Source organism: Lepidochelys kempii, chromosome 5 (genome assembly GCF_965140265.1).
Source record: "Lepidochelys kempii isolate rLepKem1 chromosome 5, rLepKem1.hap2, whole genome shotgun sequence".
Lineage (NCBI taxonomy): Eukaryota > Metazoa > Chordata > Testudines > Cheloniidae > Lepidochelys > Lepidochelys kempii.
This window is the reverse complement of record NC_133260.1, coordinates 129,063,248-129,083,678: the sequence shown is the minus strand read 5'-3', so window position 1 is coordinate 129,083,678 and position 20,431 is coordinate 129,063,248. Positions and strand designations below refer to the sequence as shown.

At 49.8% G+C, this 20,431-nt stretch overlaps 1 protein-coding gene across 7 annotated transcripts in view; it reads right to left on the bottom strand.

The window, feature by feature from the left end:
• The window catches only part of IDUA (alpha-L-iduronidase), a 105,409-nt gene that overhangs the window by 17,248 nt on the left and 67,730 nt on the right, over positions 1 to 20,431 (bottom strand). For 4 of the 7 annotated variants that reach the window (XM_073345818.1, XM_073345814.1, XM_073345819.1 and 1 more), the window contains 7 exons: positions 19,145 to 19,324; positions 16,258 to 16,474; positions 15,254 to 15,466; positions 14,441 to 14,562; positions 9,951 to 10,076; positions 8,761 to 8,837; positions 6,532 to 6,632 (listed from right to left, as the gene is read on the bottom strand). In XM_073345818.1, coding sequence (XP_073201919.1) covers positions 6,532 to 6,632; positions 8,761 to 8,837; positions 9,951 to 10,076; positions 14,441 to 14,562; positions 15,254 to 15,466; positions 16,258 to 16,474; positions 19,145 to 19,324 — 1,036 coding nt within the window. Of the gene's footprint in view, positions 1 to 26; positions 280 to 4,755; positions 6,045 to 6,531; positions 6,633 to 8,760; positions 8,838 to 9,950; positions 10,077 to 14,440; positions 14,563 to 15,253; positions 15,467 to 16,257; positions 16,475 to 19,144; positions 19,325 to 20,431 lie in introns of those variants that run through there. The other 3 variants (XR_012159156.1, XM_073345816.1, XM_073345817.1) reach the window with 3 other exon arrangements.

The window sequence follows — 20,431 nt, the reverse complement described above, 5'->3', positions numbered from 1 at the left end:
GGGGCTGGGACCATCACTATTCCTGTGAGAGACACATTGGTGGGATGGAGTGGGGGATGTGACAGGGGGCTGGCTTCTAACAGGAGTTCTACATACTTGGTAAGTGTGGCTCCTTTGTTCCCAGCCCATGTACTTGGCCAGGTCTACTGCCAGCTGTAACTGATCATCCTGAGGAAGTTATGTGTAGTACTCTCCCCAGCGACTCCAAAGTCCTATCCTAAGGCAGATCTGTGGGAGGATCCGATTTTACACAGGATGAAGTGAATAGCTGTGGATTGTCTTTAAAAAACGTGAGAAAAGTTAAATGCAAAAAGATGGCAGTGATAAACCAGGTAAGGCATAAGCCAACCTTCCAGCAACATAAAGGTAGCTAGGCTGTTCAGAGGGGAATTATTTCTGTCGAAATACAGAGTTTACTGGATTAAGCTACAAATCCTGTGGGTAACATTATTTGCAACAGTTCATATTGCCCTTGGGGTCTTCACTAAGACACTACCTTTCTTTGTGCTTATCTGTGCAACTTTAACACTGCACTAACACAGCCTTTTGTATTTGAAAAAGCACCTGATTTTAGTGTGTCGTACTCAGTGGCGAGCTGTGACCTTTTTCAGCAAGGAATGCAATTCTACACGGGCATGAAAGGTGTGACCACTTGCATGCGTGTTCCGGGGGCTAGAGAGAATCATCCCACAAGCACAGCTAGTCCTGTGGCACGCAATGCATGCATAGAATACATAGGTGGCATGCCACTGGTTGTACTAGATGACGTTGTGCTGTTTCCAGTTGATGGCTCTGTATCTCATTGGAGCACATCACTCAGAAGCCAAGTTCTCCTCTATTCCATACAAACCTGATCAGTTTTTATTAACGTAACTAAGAATGTGCAGTTGAGTCAAGAAACTTGGTCTGGAGCTCTCTGTATTATAGACACTCATCCTGCATTGTTTTCAGCTTCTTCCTCTAAGTCAGTCGCTGTAGCACAGGGGTTCTCAGACTTTTGTACTTATGACCCCTTTCACATAGCAAGCCTCTGTGTGCGACCCCCTTTTAAATTAAAAACACTTCTTTACATATTTAACACCATTATAAATGCTAGAGGCAAAGTGGGGTTTCGGGTGGAGGCTGACAGCTCGCGACCTCCCCATGTAATAACCTTGTGACACCCTGAGGGGTCCTGACCCCCAGTTTGAGAACCCCTGCTGTAGCACTTATCCCTTATTTTGGACAAATGCTTGTTGACTTCAACAGCCATGTTCCCTGATTTGCAGGGAGCAGCCCTGATGTCATTAGGGCTGCATGTGGTCTCACATTTAGCCATGGGAAGGCTGAGGCTATGTTGTGTTCAGCCCTCTGCCAGTCACCGGCAGCACACGTAGACCTGAACCCACACCCAGTTTTCCAGCTGGTTGTTCAGACTCCGTGGGGAGGGAAAAGCTTTGGCTTGCTGTTTGGTGGAAGGGCAGAATCACGGCTGTAAGACACTTTTGTGAAAAAAAATCACGGTGGGATTGCACCACTTGACTGTCCAGGGTCAGAATCCATCACCTGCGCTGCTCTGGTCACGGCCCCTGTGTAGCATAAAAATAGGACGTTTGGCTGGGAGAACACCCCCAGCGTAAGTGGGTCTATAGCAGGTTTAGAGCGGGCATGGCTGGCTCCCACGCCCAGGGCGGGGCAGTGTGCTCTGGCTATCTCTCCGAGAGCCTTTGCCAAGTAAACAGCAGCTCCCAAGATGGTCTAACTTCAATCACAGCAGAAAATCAGAGACCCATATCCTGCTCCTGCAAGACAGCTGCTCCTGGGCTCTTTGGGCTGTGTTTAAGTTCTCTCTCGCGAGCTCGCCCGCCCACGCCAGCCGCCCCTGCAGTTGTAAGACGTATTGCAAGAGACCCTGTGTTGCGGACAGTTGTGTTCCCAAGTCTCCCTCAAGAGGTCCAACACCCCACGGGATCGCCGCCCATAGAGGAGCTCGAACGGGGAGAACTTCGTGGACGCCTGTGGGACTTCTCGAATTGCCAGTAGTAAAGGAGGGAGCAGCTGGTCCCACTGGTGGAGGTCCTGGGTGGGGAAACGCCGCAATATTCCCTTCAGGGTCCGGTTAAACCGTTCGACCAATCCGTCAGTCTGGGGATGGTAGACCGAGGTCTGCAATTTCTTAATCCCCAATAGGGCACATACCTGACAGAACAGCTTAGACGTGAAGTTGGTCCCTTGATCAGTGAGTATCTCCCGTGAGAGGCCCACCCTTGCGAAGATCTTCACGAGCTCCGCAGCGATAGTGCAGGTGGTGATACTTCTTAAGGGGACGGCCTCGGGGAAGCGGGTGGCGTAGTCCATCAGGACGAGGATGTATTGATGGCCTGCCTTACTTTTTGGAAAAGGCCCGACCAGGTCCATTGCTACCCGCTCAAATGGTACACTTATGACTGGTAACGGGACCAGGGGGGCCTTCCGTACCCCTGCCGGGGCTGCATGTTGGCAGTCCGGGCATGACGCACAGTAATCCTTCACCTCACGGTGGACGCCGGGCCAGAAGAACCTGGCCAGGACCCTGGCCACAGTTTTTTCCTGCCCTAAATGGCCGGCAGCTGGGATGTCATGTGCAAGCTTCAGGACTGCCCGACGATGCATCCGGGGGACCGCGAGTTGGGTCCGGACCTCTTGGGTCTGGGGGTCTCGGTCAAGGCGGTAGAGCCGCTCGTGGTTGAGTTCAAACCTGGGCCATTGGGTGGTGCGCCGCGTCCACGACCTCACCATCCACCCGGGCCAGCTGCTCATAGGCAAACCGGAGCATTTGATCCCAGCTAAAGTCCACCAGGTCAGGAGGGGGACCAGCCATTTCCAGGCCATCCTGCCCGGGGGTGGGACCTGGGTCAGCTCCAGGGTTGGAGCTCGAGTCAGGTCCTGTCTTCGTCTCAGGGTGGGCTCCCTCGAACGCCTCTTTGGTGGGTAGGGATTGGAGCACCTCGGCGAAGTCTGGCCAGTCGCAGCCCAGGATCACTGGATAGGCGAGGGATGACGCCACCGCCACATTCATTAACTGAGTTGCTCCATTCACCGTGATGGGGACCCGAACCATGGGGTACGATTTTACGTCTCCATGGATGCACTGAATCCGTACTTCCCCAATGGTCCGCTTGGTGTCCGAGAAGAGCGCCTGGTGGACAAGGGTCTGCCCACAGCCCGAATCGACTAGACCCACCACGGGGACCCCAGCAACTTCCATGGGAGCTGTCAGTTTGGCCACGGAGAGCGGACGGGCCCGTCGCTCCCCGGTGCACACCAGGCCAAAGTTGCAGTCCATCGCAGGACAGTCCCGTTGCAGATGACTGTACTCGCCACATCGGAAACAAGGTCCTACCTCTGGGCGCGCCGGCTGCGTGGGGGCACCAGTGGGGCTGCAGAGTTGGCTGGGGCCCGGTGGTCAGGTTAAGCGTCCAGGGCCGGAGAGTGGTGTGGGTTTGGGGCGTCAGGAAAACTCGGTCCTGCCACCATCTGGTCGTTGGGTATGGTGGGCTGCGTTGGTTTGGGAAGTGGGCCCCTCCTTTCAAGTTTCTGTGCATTGGGTCCAGGGTTTGGGGGGCAGGCGGCCGGTCCTATCAGGGCCTCTGCCTCGAGAAAGTCCTCCGTAAGTGCGATGGCCATGCTCAGACTTTGTGGCCAGTGCCACAACACCTAAGCCCTCCCCTGGGGCTGGAAGATGTGCACGAATTGTTCGAGGATGACCTGTTCAGTCACCTCAGCTGCAGTTCGACGCTCGGGTTGGAGCCATCGAGTACCTGTGTCCTTCAGTTCCTGGGCCACGGCCCGGGGTCTGGCGCCCGGCGGGTAGACCTTTTCCCAAAACCGTTGCTGAAAAGTCTCCGGGGTAATGTCGAAGGCATCCAAGATAGTCGTTTTCACTTGAGCATAAATGCGGGCCTCATCATCTGGGAGCCCACAGTAAGCCTTCTGGGCCAGCCCCATCAGATATGGGGCGAGGAGGGTCACCCATTGGTCAGGTGCCCAACCAGCCACTGAGGCAACCCGCTCAAAGGTCACCAGATAGGCCTTCGGGTCATCCTCAGGCCCCATCTTGGCCAGACGGATCGGTGGGGCGGGAGGGGTCGGGGAGGCTGCCCTCTCCAGTTGAGCCCCACCATGGCCCGGCCACCGAGTTGCAAGCTGCTGGAAGCATTGGGTTTGTTGTTCATGGTGCTGGACTCCCAGGGTTTGAAGCAACTGCTGCTGGTGGGCCCCCAGCTGCTGTATGAGTTGGTGCTGCTGCTATTGCTGGCTCTCAGCCAGGAACTTGATAAGCCTTTCCATCTCCATCTTTCCAGTAGGGGAGCTTCAGAAGCCCCCTCGCACTAACCCCTTTCTGCAGGGATAGGGATCGCCTGCCCAGATTCTCCACCACTTGTGACAGGTTTCAATCGGTCCTCCAAGCCCCTAGGGGGCGATGGAGAGCTATGGTCCCACTGGCAGGCCTTAGTCACATCTTTCGGGCCCTGGGGAATTAGCGGGAAAGGTGTGCCGGCCCGAGCCTGCGGCGCGCCCCTCGGGCGGGGGTGTGCCGGCCCGAGCCTGCGGCGCGCCCCTCGGGCGGGGGAGGGCCGGCCCGAGCCTGCGGCGCGCCCCTCGGGGGGGGGGAGGGCCGGCCCGAGCCTGCGGCGCGCCCCTCGGGCGGGGGGAGGGCCGGCCCGAGCCTGCGGCGCGCCCCTCGGGGGGGGGAGGGCCGGCCCGAGCCTGCGGCGCGCCCCTCGGGCGGGGGGAGGGCCGGCCCGAGCCTGCGGCGCGCCCCTCGGGCGGGGGGAGGGCCGGCCCGAGCCTGCGGCGCGCCCCTCGGGCGGGGGGAGCGCCGGCACGGGTTTGTAGCACACAGTTCTGCTACCCAAGGCGGGCTGGCCGGGGTCGGGGAACGCAGGCCCTCCCAACTCCACTGCGTTCCAGCCCAGGGCCCTGACAGTGGCGGGGGCTGAAGGTCCCGCCGCTCAGTCAGCAGGGGGCCATCCGCGCCCGCTGACCAAACACACCCACCCCACGGTGCAGTTCTGCCCCGGGCTACTTCCTCCCCAGTCTCTCAAGCGGCTCTCTCCAGTCCCTCCAGCTCATCCGGCTCCCCCTCTGTGTCGGACTCACGCTGGCCCGGGCTACAGCTACAGGTTACAGGTCCTTCGGGTACTCAGCGGCTGGCAGTCCTGGTCACCACGGGCCTTCCTCCCGGTCAGGTTCCTCCTGGCCCAGGGCCTCCCCTGGGTCGGCAGCAGGATCGCGAGGGAGCAGCCTGTGTCTCCCTCCCTCCCTGGTGCTCTCCTCACTGGGAAAAGGGCCCCGTCCTTGTACTTCCTGTCCTACCCCTCCCCTTCCGGGGACTGGCGTAAGCTTGGTCTGGCCCCGCCCATTCAGGCTGAGAGGGTGGCTCTTTACCCTCTGGTTCAGAGAGAAGCCACCCTGGCTCCCTACAGGGTGATAGTTCTGTGTTATTTGTAACCTGTTGTTGTGGTTACCCGTGGTCATGATCTGATTTCCCTTGGTTAAGAAACACAGATTTGTTTTCTCTATCACTAGATTACAGTGCTGTGTTGTTATGCTGCAGCTGATACTCAGCTGAATCAAACAAGTGTGTATTATTCTCTCGGTTATGACTGTGTGTGTCCAGCAACACGAGCTGCAAGTTACAGGGGATGCTTTTGGAGTGGCTTGGGGGCCTACTAAGGTGCAGAGCAAAGGAGGGGCTGGCAGAGCCCTGAGGAGAGTGCTTAAGTGGTTGGAGGGGTCCGGGAGCTGACATCCAGCTTCCACAAGCAAAACTCCCTCACATGGGAGGTGGGGGACAAGGTGACTCACAGGCCTGGGCATCCTGAGAGAGTATCACACACCTACACCTTGAACTGAAGTACAGCAGCTGATCTGGCCCCTGGTGTCATCTGTGGGGCCTGTCCAAAATGGGATTCTGCCCTGCTTCTGATGAAGTCACTGGCAAAACTCCCATTGCCAATAGCAGAGTCAGGATCAGGCCTGTTCTGGGTAAGCGCCCGGGGCAGGGACCATATCCTCCGGCGCTGTAAAGAACCACATCCACACACGGCACGTAGTGACAGGAATATTACTATGAATAACTGTGTGGATAACTCAGTACAGCAACATCTGGTGTGAGCTTTCCTTCCCTGTTGGTCCTGCCTGTGTGCTGTGGCAATGGAACACAGGGGCCAAGGATGGAGGTGCTTCTAGTGTTCAAACCACTGTTGACTTCAGTGGGAGTTTGCTTCAGTGAAAACTGAGCAAGGACCTCAGGATTGTATGCTTAGGGACAGATGTGCAAGCACTGTCCATGGTGACCATGACTTACTCACAACAAGGGCTGCATCCTCTAGACCTAAGGGTATGATCCCCAGGAGAGGAACCTGGTCTTATTTTTGGCAATGAAGCACTTTGAACACACCTGGCTCTGTATTCCTTAAACTTAATGACAAATATAACTTAGTACACTTTCAACCGAGTTGGAATGCTGAGGGGACAAATTAAACTGAGTGTGAATGCTGACTTTACCTGGACTGTAGACCCAGAGAGTGAAGATCGTGTCTCTGGCATTAATCCGTCGGTATGCTTTTCCGTCCGGTGAAAACTCAACTTCATATGTTTTCAGACATCTAGGAAAGAAACCAAACACTCAAAAAGAAAAGGAGTACTTGTGGCACCTTAGAGACTAACCAATTTATTTGAGCATAAGCTTTCATGAGCTACAGCCCACTTCATCAGATACATACTGTGGAAAGTGTAGAAGATCTTTTTATACACACAAAGCATGAAAAAATACCTCCCCCCACCCCACTCTCCTGCTGGTAATAGCTTATCTAAAGTGATCACTCTCCTTACAATGCGTCTGATAATCAAGGTGGGCCATTTCCAGCACAAATCCAGGGTTTAACAAGAACGTCGGGGGGGGGGGGTAGGAAAAAACAAGGGGAAATAGGTTACCTTGCATAATGACTTAGCCACTCCCAGTCTCTATTCAAGCCTAAGTTAATTGTATCCAATTTGCAAATGAATTCCAATTCAACAATCTCTCGCTGGAGTCTGGTTCTGAAGTTTTTTTGTTGTAATATTGCAACTTTCATGTCTGTAATCACGTGACCAGAGAGATTAAAGTGTTCTCCGACTGGTTTATGAATGTTATAGTTCTTGACATCTGATTTGTGTCCATTTATTCTTTTACGTAGAGACTGTCCAGTTTGACCAATGTACATGGCACAGAGGGGCATTGCTGGCACATGATGGCATATATCACATTGGTGGATGTGCAGGTGAATGAGCCTCTGATAGTGTGGCTGATGTTGTTAGGCCCTGTGATGGTGTCCCCTGAATAGATATGTGGGCACAGTTGGCAACGGGCTTTGTTGCAAGGATAGGTTCCTGGGTTAGTGGTTCTGTTGTGTGGTATGTGGTTGCTGGTGAGTATTTGCTTCAGGTTGGGGGGCTGTCTGTAGGCAAGGACTGGCCTGTCTCCCAAGATTTGTGAGAGTGTTGGGTCATCCTTCAGGATAGGTTGTAGATCCTTAATAATGCGTTGGAGGGGTTTTAGTTGAGGGCTGAAGGTGACGGCTAGTGGCGTTCTGTTATTTTCTTTGTTACGCCTGTCCTGTAGTAGGTGACTTCTGGGAACTCTTCTGGCTCTATCAATCTGTTTCTTCACTTCCGCAGGTGTTTTTTCATGCTTTGTGTGTATAAAAAGATCTTCTACACTTTCCACAGTATGCATCCGATGAAGTGAGCTATAGCTCACGAAAGCTTATGCTCAAATAAATTGGTTAGTCTCTAAGGTGCCTAAAGTACTCCTTTTCTTTTTGCGAATACGGACTAACACGGCTGTTACTCTGAAACCAAACATCTCAACTGGCTGCTGGTGACCACGGGATGGCCATACCTCCCTGTCATGTCTGTGCAGGAGGGTGAGGAAGAGAAATGCTTGGGGTTGCACACAACTGGCCAGGGAAGTCCTGTGCTGCAGCAGACCCTCCAAACACAAGGAGCAGAGGTCATGGCTTGAAAAGGCCACAACAGAGCACCAGGACTGACCGATCTGCGAGGTGTTGAGAGCCTTTGACAAACTGGTGAGCCCCTTCAGCTTCCCCAGATGCCAGGGGGAGAGACAAGGCTAAGCACCCCAGGGGAGATATTCAGCATCTCACAGGCGTAGGCCCCATATGCAGGAAAGCCAGCATTTAGTGAGGTGAACTAACCAACTCCAAAGGATGCACTGAGTTGGCTGTCCTGTGTTCCCAATCTGCACATTAGTCTAGATAGGTTTGTTTCTGGGGTAGCATGTCTGCTACGTCTTCTGACCTGGACACAATCCTCGCCCTTTATCTCCGCATTCCTCGTTACTCACATCTGGCAGAGGCAACTTGCACAGGACTGGATAAAGCAGCATCTTTTAGTACAGGGGCTTTTGTGGAGCCTCCTATCTCCTCCAGGGGTGCAAGACACTCTGAATTGCCGTTGTGTGTTAGTGAGGCTCCAAGCTCGGCTCACGCTGAACAGGCAGAGTAGCCAAGAACCTGCTCAAGAGTTCCTCCCATGATATCACACACGGGTTCTAACAATCGTTTTGGTGATTAAAGCTACTGTGCTTTGGAAAAAAATCGACAAAGTGCCAGGGATACTGCCTAGCATTTTGCGGAGAGAGTAAACAGGGCTTAGCCATTTTATGCCTAGGCCTGATAAGATTACATCTGTGTCCTGGTCTTACTTCTACCTCGGTCTTCCAAACGCACCTACCTTGAAGCCACACAGTCATCGTCCCAAAGTACTGCAACCTGCCCCTTTGTCAGAGGGATCAAGTGAACGCCCGCCACCTGAGAGCAGAGAGAGGCCCACATTAATATAGAGGGAAGAAGTGTGTTGCTACGATAACACACTGATGATGCAGCAGCATCGGATCATATTTAACCCCTTTAATACGTAGTCTTGGCTTAACTACTTTGAAGTAAATGGGTAGCTAAAACTTCGGTGCCTCAATATGGACTTCAAATGAAGTAGCCTGGTTTTCCCAAGTAGTGAGCACCAAGGAGCTCCCTTTGATTTCTGTGGGAACCTTGGGGAAAAATCATTCCACTTATTTTGATGCCTCAATCTGGATTTAGACTCAGTTTTAGATCCTTTTTCTCCAACTTCTTGGCCCTACAGTTCTGTAGCCCAATGCTCTCAACTCCCCATATGTATCCCTGGCAGTTAAGGGTACTCAGCACCTCACAGGACATGCCTAACGGGTGTCATCACAGCTACGACTGCGTCTTATGTGTGATTATAAAACATCTAAACAGCTTAGCTAAAATGTTATTTTTAATGCTTGGCTTTTAAGCTTTAAAGCCTCGGCCCCATTTTCAAGACTAGGAAATGCTGTACTTCCCATCATTTCATTAATGATTTTTTCCAGCAATGGGTAGGTTTGATTTTTAGCTCAGCTGGTTGCCCACACCACCTGCTGTGGGGATGTTTATCCTGGAATGTGAGGCATGGAATCGCTTTGTCACGGGAAAATTTGGCTCCTTGCTTAAATAATTCTCCTATGCTACCTTATAACAATGAGCCGACTGAGGCATTGCTGCCTTCATTAACTGAAGTCTGATAGCTCAATAGGGTATGTCTATACTGCGATTACACACCTGTGGCTGGCCCGTGCCAGCTGACTTGGGCTATGGGGCTGTTTAATTGCAGTGCAGCTGTTTGGGCTTAGGCCGCAGCCCAAGATCTGGGACTTCCCCCCACGCAGGGTCCTAGAGCCCAGGCTCCAGCCTGAGCCCGAATGTCTACACTGCAGTTAAACAACCCCTTTGCCTGAGCCCCATAAGCCCAAATCAGCTGGCACAGGCCAGATCCTTGCAGTGTAGACATGCCCATAGAATTCAACCAGGCTGTACAGGAACAGTGACAAACTCAGCCCGCTGACACTGAATCATGGTACATACTTGATTGGGAACAGAGTGAGGTCTTGCACAGACATGGATGAGGAAGACTGATGGAAGTGGGAGTTCCTGTTTCAAGATCAAGTGGCCATCCCCAGGAAATGGGAATGGTCCGGTCACCACTGGGTCCTGCAAAACCGAAGCCGAATGGAGGCGGTTTGTAAAGAAATCAATATTCACCATTCTTTCTACAGTCATTTTATAGCTCCACTGATTCTGCAGTGTAACGTTGCTGTACCTCTAAATTAGCACGGCCACTTTTAATGGCATTTTAAAAGTTTGCAGCCTGCTAGATCATAACTTGCAGCATTTCTCAGTGAAACAGGAGACTAATATCTATTCCTCTACTTTATCTAACTGTTCAGTGATTGTAGGGCCTGTTTGCCTGACTAATTAGTTAGGACCCAGATACCCAAAATGTAGGTTGTGACCTCGGGGAGGGGGTCAAAGAAGGTCATACAATATGCCAAGGTTTCCAAATTTGGTAATGTTGAAAACAGGAAAAAAAGGACAGGCAAGAGCCTTGTAATGTGTTCCACATGGCCAGCACATTCCTGGGACCTCCGTTCTGTGTAGATTAGTGCAGCATGTGAATGGGTACAGCAGACGGCTAAGAGTATTAGACTTCTTTCCGTGTGTGTGTGTGCCTGATATAGGACAAGTCCCCTAAAGAGCCCTTAGGCTGACATGAAGTGCAAGAAGCCATGCACGAACCCCACTGCAGGACTGGAGCAGCGGACCAGTTGGCCAAGCTGAGAGTACGGCTGAGCCTTGCATGGACTGGCCGTTGTTTGGTCTTCGCTGGAGCTCAGTTCTGGTTGCGGGATGACTGGTGGAAAGGGCAGCGTCAGGCTGTTCCTATGCCAATGTGGAACTAGGATGGACACATATGATGTATGGTTTATTAGTGTTGTGAGTGCCTTGTGCAGTTTGTTCCAAAGGGCTGCATCAGAGTACGAAGCCTGCAGAGTCATTGTGATCTTTGAAGCCAAACATCCATCACTGAAAGTAGTCTGCGGTTTTAAGGAGGGAGCCCAAAAACCAAGGCCACTTGCATGCCAGTTTGAGTAATGACCCAGTAACGCCTTTCTGATTAGCTATCTTTGCAAAGCTCACCACAGTGCAAGGTGCACACAGTGTGCAAAAGAGGCACCTTCCCCGCGCAGTGGAAATGACTGAGTTATAGGAACAGCTACTCGCTTGAAATCAGCGTCAGACCCTTTCGTGCCAGTGAGGGTGTTTACAAGCTGTTGACTGGGCAGGGGAGGAATGAGTTAAGTGTCCGGCCTGCAGACAGAGCCTGTAGTTGGCTCTGCCCGTCAACATCTGCCAGGTAATTCAAGCCTGGATGGTGTCCTCTGCAGCTGGAGGAAATAAGTGGGAGAAAGCAGGTTTCAGAGAGATGGCAGAGCAAGGATCTCATGGATGCCTGAGCGATGGGGAGGAGGCAGGAGAGTGCTGGATACCCAAACCATGGGAAGTTCCTATCTACTTTGGACTAAGAAGGGGGAGATGCATTGTCCCACATCACCCTTAACTTAGCCCCTACACCTGAGAGTGCAGAAGGAAGCTAGCAGGCTTTTCCTGAGGGGAAGGAAAGTGCGGGCTACAGAATGTTCATTCACACAGTCAGTGGGCAGATGGGGCCAGCTGTCCTCAGTCCCCCACTCCTCTGAATTTAAGTCACCAGCTCTTTAAATGCCCAGTGAACGAGGGCAGCTCCAGACCCCCTGAGGGAGAAAAATATGTTGATTTTTGTCCCTCTGGATCTGACCCCAGCTGGTATCCAGCACAAGATGTTGGTTTTGTTATGGAAGGGTTCTCTCTACCTCTCCGCGTGGGGCTTTTCTGTCTAGTTCCTACTGTGGCCAGTCAGCTCTCTTCCACTAGCTCCTTGGTAAAGCTGGCCCAGGACACATAGAGTGCTTATTTGAGACCTTCCGGGAAGCAGCCGCAGATCTCTGCTTTCAGTGGGAGTGGCGTATTGCAATCTGTGGGGACAGAGCCCAGCTGATGACAGTTAAAAGCAACCTGATCATATGGATCCTAAACATCATACCGACTGCCTCACACTTTCATATGCTGTGGGCCTGCAAACCTGCACCGGTCCTTCATCAAGCTCTGAACTACTGACCTTCCTGGAAAGCTGTCCAGTAAATGTAGAGCTTTTCTATTGCCCTGCTAAGCCCTAGTTTCCCACCACCAGTAGCTCCTCTCACACTGCGAGGTAGCTTTCATGAGGCAAAGTTCCCGTTCTCCTCTTGATTTTAAGGACAGAGGTGCAGGTTTTCCTGTGTGATCAGCATTCTCCCTTTGCTGATGCCTTCACCAATTCATCTTTGGTGCGGCACTTAGTTTAAGTTACTGATGTACATGGGCACTTCATTGAGCTTCACTCGTCTGTCCAGCCGGGAATATCCATGTTCTGTCCATGCATAGCAAGGCAGAAGCACTCATTGTAGAAAACACCTGGAAGCTGATAACCAAATGGAGTTGTTTCCTCTTGTTTCAGACTCTACTGAAGAAACTGAGCAGCTGATAACTCAGCATTTGGAGGGAATTTCAGACCTAGGTGTGCTTCCCTGATCTCCCACTCAGAAAGAGGGGCAGCAACTTGGCAGCAAGATTCATGCCAGGGCCTCAGCCAGCTTTGGATAGCTCTGAAGGAGGAGGATGACTAAGGTGTAAGGTCTCATCCCACTTTTCTCCTTGTAGTTCAGCTAGTCAAGTTTCTCAGATGGTGGCGATAAGTGTAGAATTGCCATAGATTGTTAATCAAGATTCCTTAAATCTTTTTAGCCAATCCAGTCTGCACTGTCTTCCAGCAGCCAGACAGGTTTCTCCATTGTACTAAGTACAATGCTTCTCTTTCATGAATTTTGTATAATTAGTTGCTAGTTAGAGCATGGTAGTTACATGCCTTTGGCCTGGTCATGGTTAGGGATCAGAAGTCTTGAGGGAGGGTTTGCAGATATTCTTTAATCTGTAAATTATTACCAGCTCCAGAAACTTGAGAAACTCTGTAATAGGGCATTAAAAAACCACAAAGGTGAAACCCAGTCCGTATTAAAGTCAATGAGAGTTGCCACTGGCTCCAATGGTGCCAGGATGTCACCCAAAATGTCACATTCACTTTCTGGTTTGGATTTATTTTCAGAGGAATGAGAGAGGAGATTACTTGCTTTAAACATCTGTTACTGCTTGACCAAGGCAGGGCAGTCACTTCTTAAACTGTGGGACAATCGGTAAGGCAGCTTGGTGATCTGCATTCTGTCCTTTTGGCATATGTAGGCTGAATGTTTAGTAAAAGCTGCTACAATGCCAAATGTGTTTGAATTGCCCATCTCTGGTGGTTGGAGGGCTGCACATGCTAACTGCCACCTGTCTGAGACTTGTCCTACATTTTATTTTTCCCCTGGTCAGTACTACTATGGACTTAGATTTAAAATCTAATGTAAACAGCGAAGAGCAGACACAAACAAGAGGGTTCCCACTCATCTCTGCAGTCCCTTAGCAGTCTGAAAAGCTTTCGAGCAAGCTGTAATGCAGCTACCTGTCTAGGCTTATCATGGTAATCAAGGAGGAAAGAGGTGATAACCACATGACTCAGTCCATGCTAAACTTAGTATCTAAATAATCCTCCAGAACTGTGGTTCTCAAACTTTAGCAACCTGAGGACCCCCATTTTGATTTAAAAAATTTTTGGGACCCCCAAACCCCCTGTTCAGCCCCAGGCTCCGCCCCCCACTCCACCCCTTTCCCCAAGACCCCACCCCTGCCCCACCTCTTTCCGCCTCCCACTCACTCCATCCTCCCCTCCCCCCATCACTCGCTCTCCCCCACCCTCACTCACTTTCACCAGGCTGGGGCACGGGGTTAGGGTGCAGGAGGGGGTGCAGGTTCTGGGATGGAGTTTGGGTGCGGGTTGTGGGTTCTGGGATAGGGCAGGGGGTTGGAGTGTGGGTTCCTGCCGGGTGGCGCTTACCTTGGATGGCTTCTGAAAGCAACGGCTCCTAGGTGTGTGTGTGGGGGAGCAGGGGATCACCGTGCGCTGCCCCTGCCCGCAGGCCAATGGGAGCTGTGGAGTCAGCGCTCTGGGCGAGGGAAGCATGTGGAGACCCCCTGCCACCCCCGCCCCCACCAGGGGTGCAGGGACATACTGGCTGCTTCCAGGAGCAGCGTGGAGCCAGGGCAGGCAGGTAACCTGCCTGAGCCGCGCTGTGCTGCTGGACTTTTAGCATCTATAATCTTCCAGCGTGCAGGAGGTGCTGGGAAAGAAGGGGAGGAGTTGATGGAGGGAGGGGAAGGGAGGAGTTGATCAGTGCAGCCCGCGGACCCCCTGGAGTACCCTTGGGGACCCCCAGTTCCATGGACCCCAGTTTGAGAAATACTACTCCAGAACATAAACCAGTCATCAGGCTCCTTAGCCATAATGTCACCAGTTCATGAACAGTGTGTTGACACTGACAATTTTTACCACATATGCATCATACCTCGGCATCTCTTATTTGTTGGAATTGCTTTACAGAAGGAAAATCAGGGCTTCCTACTTTCTTCCACTCCAAATAGGGATTGGTTAGGTTGTTGTCCAGGTAGTATGTCACATACACAAGATCTTTGGAAACACAAAGGAAACATGTAAAGCTCCTGATCTGGGTTCAAAAACGAAGGGTAAGACTTTCAAAAGTGCTTAAATGACTTAAGAGCCAAAGCCCAATTTTCAAAAGTGACTTCAGAGCCTGAATCTCACTGAAAGTCAATGAGACTCGGAGTAAAATGTTCACAAGTGCTTAAGACTAAATATTTTCAAGCCTTGGTCCTTAATGTTATGCTTTTAAATTCCTATCTAGGCTCCTAAATAGAAGTGTCCTGACTTTCACAGGTGCTGAACCCTAGTAGCAACTGTTGAAGACAACACCAGCAAATCCTATACAGTGTGCAATGTTCAATATCTAGATTACATCGTGATCAATCCCGGAGGGAACTCTTTGCTCAGCAAGACCTGGCTCAGGGGCAGCTGGGCTGAATAGTTTCTGAAAGGGTAGAATTCACAGTATCCCTTAAAGACCGGAGGCAGGTCCAACTCTGGGATCAGGATCCACAATCTTTCCTAATACAGTGCTCCCAGACCCCAGAAAATCTGGGGCTGCCAGGTAAGGAGAGATTTCTAGTCACAAATGGAATTTGCTTGGTAATATACAAATTCTAGCTGTGACCTCAGTTATGAAATGAACACTTTGGAAATGTTTAACGTGAACGTTTTCCTGGGGCTCCAGTACACAAATCCCCACACACAGCCCGTTTACCTGCATGCCTGGGGAAATGGGTAATGTTCACTGTTACAGCACTGATGTTAGAGGATGTCTGGTTATCATCACTAGCGTAGATCAGCGTGGTGGCCTGCCAGCTGTCTGACGGCTGTAGCTCAGCAGGAGTGTGCGCGGTGGCTAGTACACCAACAGTGTCGGTGTCGGCACTTTCGTCTTTGCTGATAATATCTGCAAAAACTTGGTTTTCCCCTGAAAGTAAAAATATATTTTTGTCACAAAAGGTAACTAGCCCAGCTGTAGACCTGGGACGAGGTGAAACTCATAACTGTCTATATGCGGGCTGAGCTGTAGATTACTTGGTGATACCAGCATGAATTTGAAGTAGCACTGGTGAAGTCACTGGATTTACCTTGGCATAACTGAAACTGCCCATGGTGTTCAGCTCTGGAAATACAGCCCTGGTTCTGCAAAGCACTGCAACATGTGCATAAATCTCATTTACTGTGTCTGTACAGCACCTCGGTGGTCTGCCAACCTGTTTGGCCTTTAGGTACTACATGCCTAATAATAGTTTTAAGTCAATAAGACTTAAGCGTGTATCTAAGAGAATCAGGGCCTAGATTAACACCTTGGCAGGAGCTCAGAAGAACTGAGAGGCCGGAGAGCTTATTAAAGAGAAATATAGCTTGAATGGACCTGGCCCAGGGGGATACCAGTCCACAAAAGGTAAAAGGAAAGGTACTGACCGAGGTGGCATATGGGGTATAAACAGAAGCAATAGGATCAATTTAGAGGGATAACAGACTGTCAGGAAAACAGCCTGACACCAAGACTGTTAATCTCCCAGGGAGAGGGGTGGAAGCACCATTCCTTGTGACACATACAACTGGACTGGACAAATTGCTAGTAAATGTGGAGGAGGGAATAACCCTGCTTTCGCAGGAAGATGGAGTAGATGACTTGTTGATAGATTTTAAGCATGTAACTTGCACGTGACTGGGGATTGGCATTTAGCGACTTAAAACAAATATTTACCATACCTAGCAGTGCCAGCAATCCCATTACAGTGAGCACAGGCTTCCTCACCATCTGGACATGAGGTGGCTTTGTGTTGTTCATCTGAAATCGGGCAGTCAGTGTTCTCTGGGTGAAGTAATGGGGATGATAGTTCATGAAAGCATTGTCATTACTCAGTAAAGTGTAGTTGATAGTGTTGTTGGTTTTGGAAATGAGCAGATTTTGATGTTGGATGATTACCTGTAAAGCGAAAAACTGGCCATCATGCTGGGGAAAAACCACTTCTTGCCAACACTCTAACGAATAGATTCCTATTTTAAAACCAACAGTCTTGTTTCTGTTGAACTGCATATTCAGCATACATGATCCTGCGGCAGTTCTACATGATGGGCTGGTTCTGTCGGGGACCACTTTAACTCATTTCCGTGCATTCGTTTACCCGCTGAAAACAGTGGAGTAGAGCATCCTAGCTTCATTTGGATATTGTAGTGAAGCTACAGAACTACATCTCTACCCCGATATAACGCGACCCGATATAACACAAATTCGGATATAACGCGGTAAAGCAGCGCTCGGGGGGGGGGGCAGGGCTGCACGCTCCGGGGGATCAAAGCAAGTTCGATATAACGCGATTTCACCTATAACGTGGTAAGATTTTTTGGCTCCTGAGGACAGCGTTATATCAGGGTAGAGGTGTAGTTTCACCCCTATGCTGCCACATGTGTGTGCAGGATGAAGAGCTGTATATGCAATGAAAGCAAAAGCATACAACATTTTGGCTTCAAAATTCATGAAGATCATCTCAGAGTGGCTTTAGTTCAGATAAGCTCTCAGGTTGGCTAAAAAAATTAGGGCATCAGTAGGATTGTGGCAGTGCATTGACTCAGATGTGAAGGATTAACCCTACCTGTGAGAATGCACAGGGAGCAGCGGGCTCTCTGTGAGAATGCCAAGCGTTTCACAAAGGAAGAGTTCTAGACATGCTGTGTAAGCAGGAGGTGAAGGGGCTCAAGCCATGTTAGCTGGACACTGGAATTACAGACAATGGAGATAGCTCTACTAGATTTCTGAAGAGAGTTCCGTAGCAGTCCTTTCGGAAAATCTGGAGACTTCACACCATCCCTGAGAAACTCTTTTATTAATAGTGAAGGTTGACACACACTTCCTCAGGAAGTTGTCTTAAGTGTCCAGAGGATGGAATTATTAGAGTACTTATGTAAAGAGCTGTCACTAGAGATGTGATTTCTGCATTTTCTGTCAAAATAATGTTTCATTAGTGACCTCATTGTACTGCATGTATAAGAAGTTAGCAGCATTTTGCCCTTACCGTTTCACCAATTATAATAATTGGGACAGTGATTAGGATCACTCATTAATGGACCACGTATACTATTAATTGCAATACAAGAGGTAGCCTTATGGTCCAAGTATTGGACTAGCACTCTGGGCTTACACCCAAACAGTATGAAATAACTCCACTGATCTTGGTGGAATTGCTTTGGATTTACATGGGCATAACAAAGTGCAGACTTTGGCCCGGTTCCAATTCCTTGCTGAGTGACCTTGGGCACGCCCCTTTTATTTCTCTGTAAAATGGCGACCAATGCAACAAGGAGACAGATCAAAAGTGTAGGCCAGAGCAGAAATGTGAAGGGTTCTGCAGTCAAATCTCCCAAATGTTTACACTTTTTGCAAGGCAATAATAAGGAGCCTGTGAAGAGGCTGAGAGGGGATTCACTTTCTTTAAAGAGTCAGCAAAAATTGGTACGACATAAGCAGTGATAAAGCTATCACAAGTATACAGTGTAGCCATAGCCGTGTTGGTCCCAGGATATTAGAGAGACACGATAATATCTTTTAGTGGCCCAGCTTCTGTTGGTGACAGAGATGAACTTTCGAGTTTACACAGAGCTCTTCTTCAGGTCTGGGCAAGGTACTCAGTGACACTGCTAAATACAAGGTGGAACAGATTGAAAGGTGTTAACTACTTACGCTAAATAACCTTTCCCAGACCAGAAGAAGGGCTCTGTGTTAGCCTGAAAGCTTGTCTCTGTCCATCACAAGCATACCACAGACAGGAAGTATTTGAGAAATGAGATGTGCCAGCTCACACTTAGAGGTTTGTGCACATCCAAGTGTGCAAACCCAGTCAATTTTTTGGGTCAATACTCCCATGGGCTTTGCAGGGACTTAGAAAGATCCATCAAGTTGCTCATATCTCCTCTCCAAATGTGAGGGTATGGTTCAGCAGTTACCACAGGGAACATTCACAGGTTGGTATAACTGGCATGCTCCCAGGAGGAGGTGGTCTCTTCCCCAGCATTGCAGTTGCCTCCATGGTTACCTAGCTCTGCACTGCCCCCCTAACTAAGGGCCATATGCCCATTGCATGGTCTGACCCTTGGTGCGGGCAGTAATAATGAGGTCATGTCAGCCCTCTGTGCAGAGACCTCACCCAAAGCCCAAGAACTACTGCATTAAGCAGTCAAGGAGGATGTTAATGGTGCTTAGGGCTTTCTGGGAAAGGATGATTTTGTACAGTTGCAGGTGTATAATGCACCGCAAGAAGATAGTGGCGAGCCTATTACAGGGAATGAGGGAAAGTGAGTTTAGCCAATCATGCAGTAGGATTCACGGTAACAGTGTCCCCCGCACATTCTCCAGTTCTCATAGGAGGAGTTTTCATAGGGCTGTTTTCTTCAGAGACACTTGGGAACGGGAAGATGAATTAACTAAAGCTGTGAAGTTAAAGCACCTGACACCCTGGTGTGAGAGCATTCAAACTTCAGGATTTGGCTTGTAATTTTTTCCTGAAGTCCATCCAGAAACCTAATAAAACGTTCTTTTGGCAACACACTTGCTCTGCAGATTAGCTTATTAGGTGAAGACACTAAGTGAGCATTGAGTTACCTTCACCACCATGGCTGCATAGGTCACATCAGCTCTCCACGTTTGTGGAACTGACCATCCAACCAGTGGGTCTGCTTCATCATTGTATATAGGAACCGAGGTGAAATTTGGGAACAGCTTCTGAATTTGTTCCATTGCTTCTGTTTCTTGCTCTAAGATGTGAAGAGAACTTCCAGCTCCCTGTAACAACAGGAATCCCATTTCATGCAAAGTGAGGAAGCAAAGTGTCATGTATGGTATTCTGAACAGTGGTTCTCAAACTTATTTGATTAGGCCCCCCTTCTTTGTGTCTGTAGTTGTTTATTGCCCCCACAAGTACATATATTGATTAAAAAAAATCAACATGCAGCTCTCACTAAATATTAAAAACAGTGAAGCACTGATTCAAACAGAACCAACGATTCATTGTAATAAGAACAAAATCAAAATTGCGATTATGGTCCATTTGTTTACAAATAAATATGCACACCGCATCATAGCAAACGGATTAACGTACAGATGGCAACGATTTTGTATAATGCTATGCAAGCTTAACAGAAATCCATCAAAATGCACAGCACCATCTAAGGCCCTGGTATGGCTGGGGGAGTCAGCTTTGCTAATTATTCATTGCTGTGGGTTAAATGTGTGCAGTAAGGTTTTTTCCCCCTAAAGCTTCTCACGCTCCCCCTCCCCTCGAATACATTCTGTGCCCCCCCAGGAGGGCCTGCCCCCCAGTTTGAGAACCTCTGCTCTGTAAGACAGAGCACAAGCACGTATGTCCCTGTCAGATTTGTGTGCAGTGTTGTTGTAGCTGTGTCGGTCCCAGGCTATTAGAGAGACAAAGTGAGTGAGGTAATATCTTTTATTGGGTCTGAAGAAGAGATCTGCGTGGCTCGAAAGCTGGTCTCTCTCACCATCAGAAGCTGGTCCAATAAAAGAGATCACCACAACTTGCCTGTCAACTTTAACATTTCTAGTCTATCTGCTCAGGCACTAGACTGTTGACAGGTGGTCAAGACTATTATTTTAAAGGGGAAAATTGTTTATTTTCCCCCACTCTCCCACCTGTGAAAGTGGCGGAAAAGCTGTTTTCAAGTGGACACTAGACATGGAAGCATTCAGCTTGGAAGGAGGTTTGTCTATTAGAACACTCTGGAATTGTTATGGTTACGTACTCCATTACGGGCAGAGCCGAATTCTGAAAGTGAAGTTTATAAACCAGAGGGGCTGCACAGTCAACCGTAGCAATACATTGGATTAAGAAGAAAAGGAGTACTTGTGGCACCTTGGAGACTAACAAATTTA